Source organism: Dendrobium catenatum, unplaced genomic scaffold (assembly GCF_001605985.2).
Source record: "Dendrobium catenatum unplaced genomic scaffold, ASM160598v2 fragScaff_scaffold_496, whole genome shotgun sequence".
Taxonomy (NCBI): domain Eukaryota; kingdom Viridiplantae; phylum Streptophyta; class Magnoliopsida; order Asparagales; family Orchidaceae; genus Dendrobium; species Dendrobium catenatum.
The window spans coordinates 78221-80559 of NW_021318958.1; the positions used below are offsets into that span (position 1 = coordinate 78221).

Here is a 2339-nt window from a genome sequence, read left to right on the forward strand (position 1 = left end):
GGTGTATCAATATCATATGTCATCTTTCTTCTCTTTTCCTTTTCCAAAATATACTTTCTTCTATTACTTTTAATCCTAAAAAGCATTGCACAAATATGGCGACAAAATAAAAAATAAAAAAAATATATCATAAGAACTAAGAATATAATCTCATTGGCTCTTAACAGACTAAAAACAGATTAATTTTGTTCTACAACTGTGGAACAACATTTGATCTAAATTCTAGGCAGCAACTTGACTGCTACCCAGCTCCTTTTTGAGCCCTTTGTTAATCATAATCTTTCTCAACTCCTGAACTCCCTCCCACCTCCCAAAAGCTCCATAAAAATTTGAAACCTGTACATAGCTACTAGGATTATCTGGATCCAACTCGAGTAGATGCATAGCAACAACCTCTCCTCTCATGAAATCCATGCTAACTCTACATGCATTCAGCATTGCCACACAAACTGGACTTGTAAGTTTGTTATGTGATCTATTCAAACTACAAAACAAATCCCAAGCTTCTTCAACCCTGCCTGCCCGCCCTAAAAGATCTATCAAACAAGCATAATGTGCCGAACTCGGAGCAAAACCATGCTTCTCTTTCATCAAAAAGAAGAATTCCTTAGCTTCATCTACAAGACCAGAATGGCTACAAGCAGATAGAACTGAGAGAAATGTCACAGAATTTGGAGAAACATTGCTAGAAGCTTTCTCCTCCTCCATCCTCTTAAACAATCTTAAGGCTTCAACACCTCTACCATGGATACCATAAGCATCAATAATACTTGTCCAAGATATCACATTTCGCTCTCCAACACAATCGAATAATAAATGTGCAGCCTTTAAGTTTCCACACTTTGCATACATGTTCATGAGTGCATTAAATAGAATGGTATCAAAAACAAATCCATGACGAAAGATAACACAGTGTATCTCCCTCCCGTATAATAAATTCAAAGACTCGGCACAAGCACTCAGAGCAGAAGTGAGTAATACCTCATTGAGCGGTCTCATCTCCCCCAGCAAAGCAAAAACCTCTTGAAAGCAGCCATTTTTAACACAAGCATTGGCCACAGCATTGTGAATTGCTGAATCTTTGGGGCATCCCACTTTATTGAAGACCCCAATAGCCATATGAACCTGCGCACAGCTCGAATAGAAATCTATAAGCGTGGTAGCCATTACAAGGGAATCATAGCCGGTGATAACTACCCAAGCATGAATCTGTCTGCCCAGCCTGAGAGTTCGCAAAGCTGCAAAGGCCTTCAACAGCGAGCACAATGTGAATCCAGTGAAGGAAACCCCACTGCCCAACATAGATCGAAAGGCATCTACAGCTTTAACAGCGAGGTTATGTATAACAAGGGATGATAGAAGAGCATTCCATGCGACGACGTCTTTTGTACGCATTTCTTCGAACACAAAAAGGGCATCATCAATCAGGCTGATGTTAGAGTACATGTCGAGAAGAGCGGTGGCAGTGATTGGCGAGGAGAGGCACCCTGCCTTCGCCATTAGGGCGTGCAATTGTCGGCCAAGGGAAGGAGAAGCAGTAGAAGAAGCGGAGAGAACAGGAGGAAACGAGTAGGAATCGAGGGGAACACCAAAAACGCGCATTTTTTGGAAGAGGAGGAGAGCAGAGGTAGGGTTGCCGGCGCGGACGTGAGAAGAGAGGAGTGTGTTGAGGGAGTAAGTATCGCGATCCCAGAGCGGCATTTCATCGAACATGCGACAGGTGGAGAGGCATTGAAGTGAATTAAAACGGTACAGAGCAGGCAGAAGGTAAATTAGCCGTGAGAGCCATAGATTGTGGGCAGAACTTTTCATTCAGAAATTTAAGCAATCAAAAATGTTGAATTCTGCCCCAAATCTTCTGCTATTAAGGGCTTAGCTGTTACATATGAGTTGGATGAATCTGTATCATCTTTCTTAAAGATATGGTTCCTCCTCAAGGCTCTCAAATAGGATGAACGCAAGAATAACTAAGCAAGAGCTAATTATGGTAACTCCATGCTTCATAGAATTGCACTAAAATAAAGCTAATGTCATGATACATATGGTGTCAATATTTGAAACGACCCTAAAATCCCAAACGAATTCAACCCCAAAATTTTGAATTAGGTTTAACCACGAAGGCGAGTGTTGAGGATTGTGAATGTGACTAAATGCCGCCCTCGCCAGGTGGGTTGTGTCTGGTTGATCCGGATCAGGTCAAGTTCGGGTCCAAAAAAATGACCCGTTTGCAAAAAATAGATCGAGTTTGGGTCGGGTCAACTTGTGTCAGATCAGTTACGGGTTGGACCTGAGCCTTGTTGCAATTTAGTTTTCATAATTATGTTTTCATGTCATGTGTG

The 2339-nt window shown here is 41.7% G+C and overlaps 1 protein-coding gene across 2 annotated transcripts; it reads right to left on the reverse strand.

Moving 5' to 3' along the window:
- Positions 1-110: 110 nt before the first annotated feature.
- Positions 111-2003, reverse strand: LOC110108089 (pentatricopeptide repeat-containing protein At5g66500, mitochondrial-like). 2 transcript variants are annotated; one of them, XM_028694504.1, is made up of 2 exons: positions 982-2003; positions 111-840 (listed from the first exon to the last, which is right to left on the reverse strand). In XM_028694504.1, the coding sequence occupies exons 1-2, from the start codon at positions 1810-1812 to the stop codon at positions 223-225; spliced, it is 1449 nt and encodes a 482-aa protein (XP_028550337.1). In that variant the 5' UTR covers positions 1813-2003; the 3' UTR covers positions 111-222. The 2 variants fall into 2 exon arrangements, with proteins under 2 accessions (XP_028550337.1, XP_020694260.2); XM_020838601.2 differs by having other exon boundaries at positions 111-2003.
- Between the last annotated feature and the right edge of the window lie 336 nt (positions 2004-2339).

What these genes read in the sequence shown, in the direction of transcription:
- LOC110108089 (XM_020838601.2), bottom strand. Translation starts at nt 1,812, where the DNA reads ATGAAAAGTTCTGCCCACAATCTATGGCTCTCACGGCTAATTTACCTT.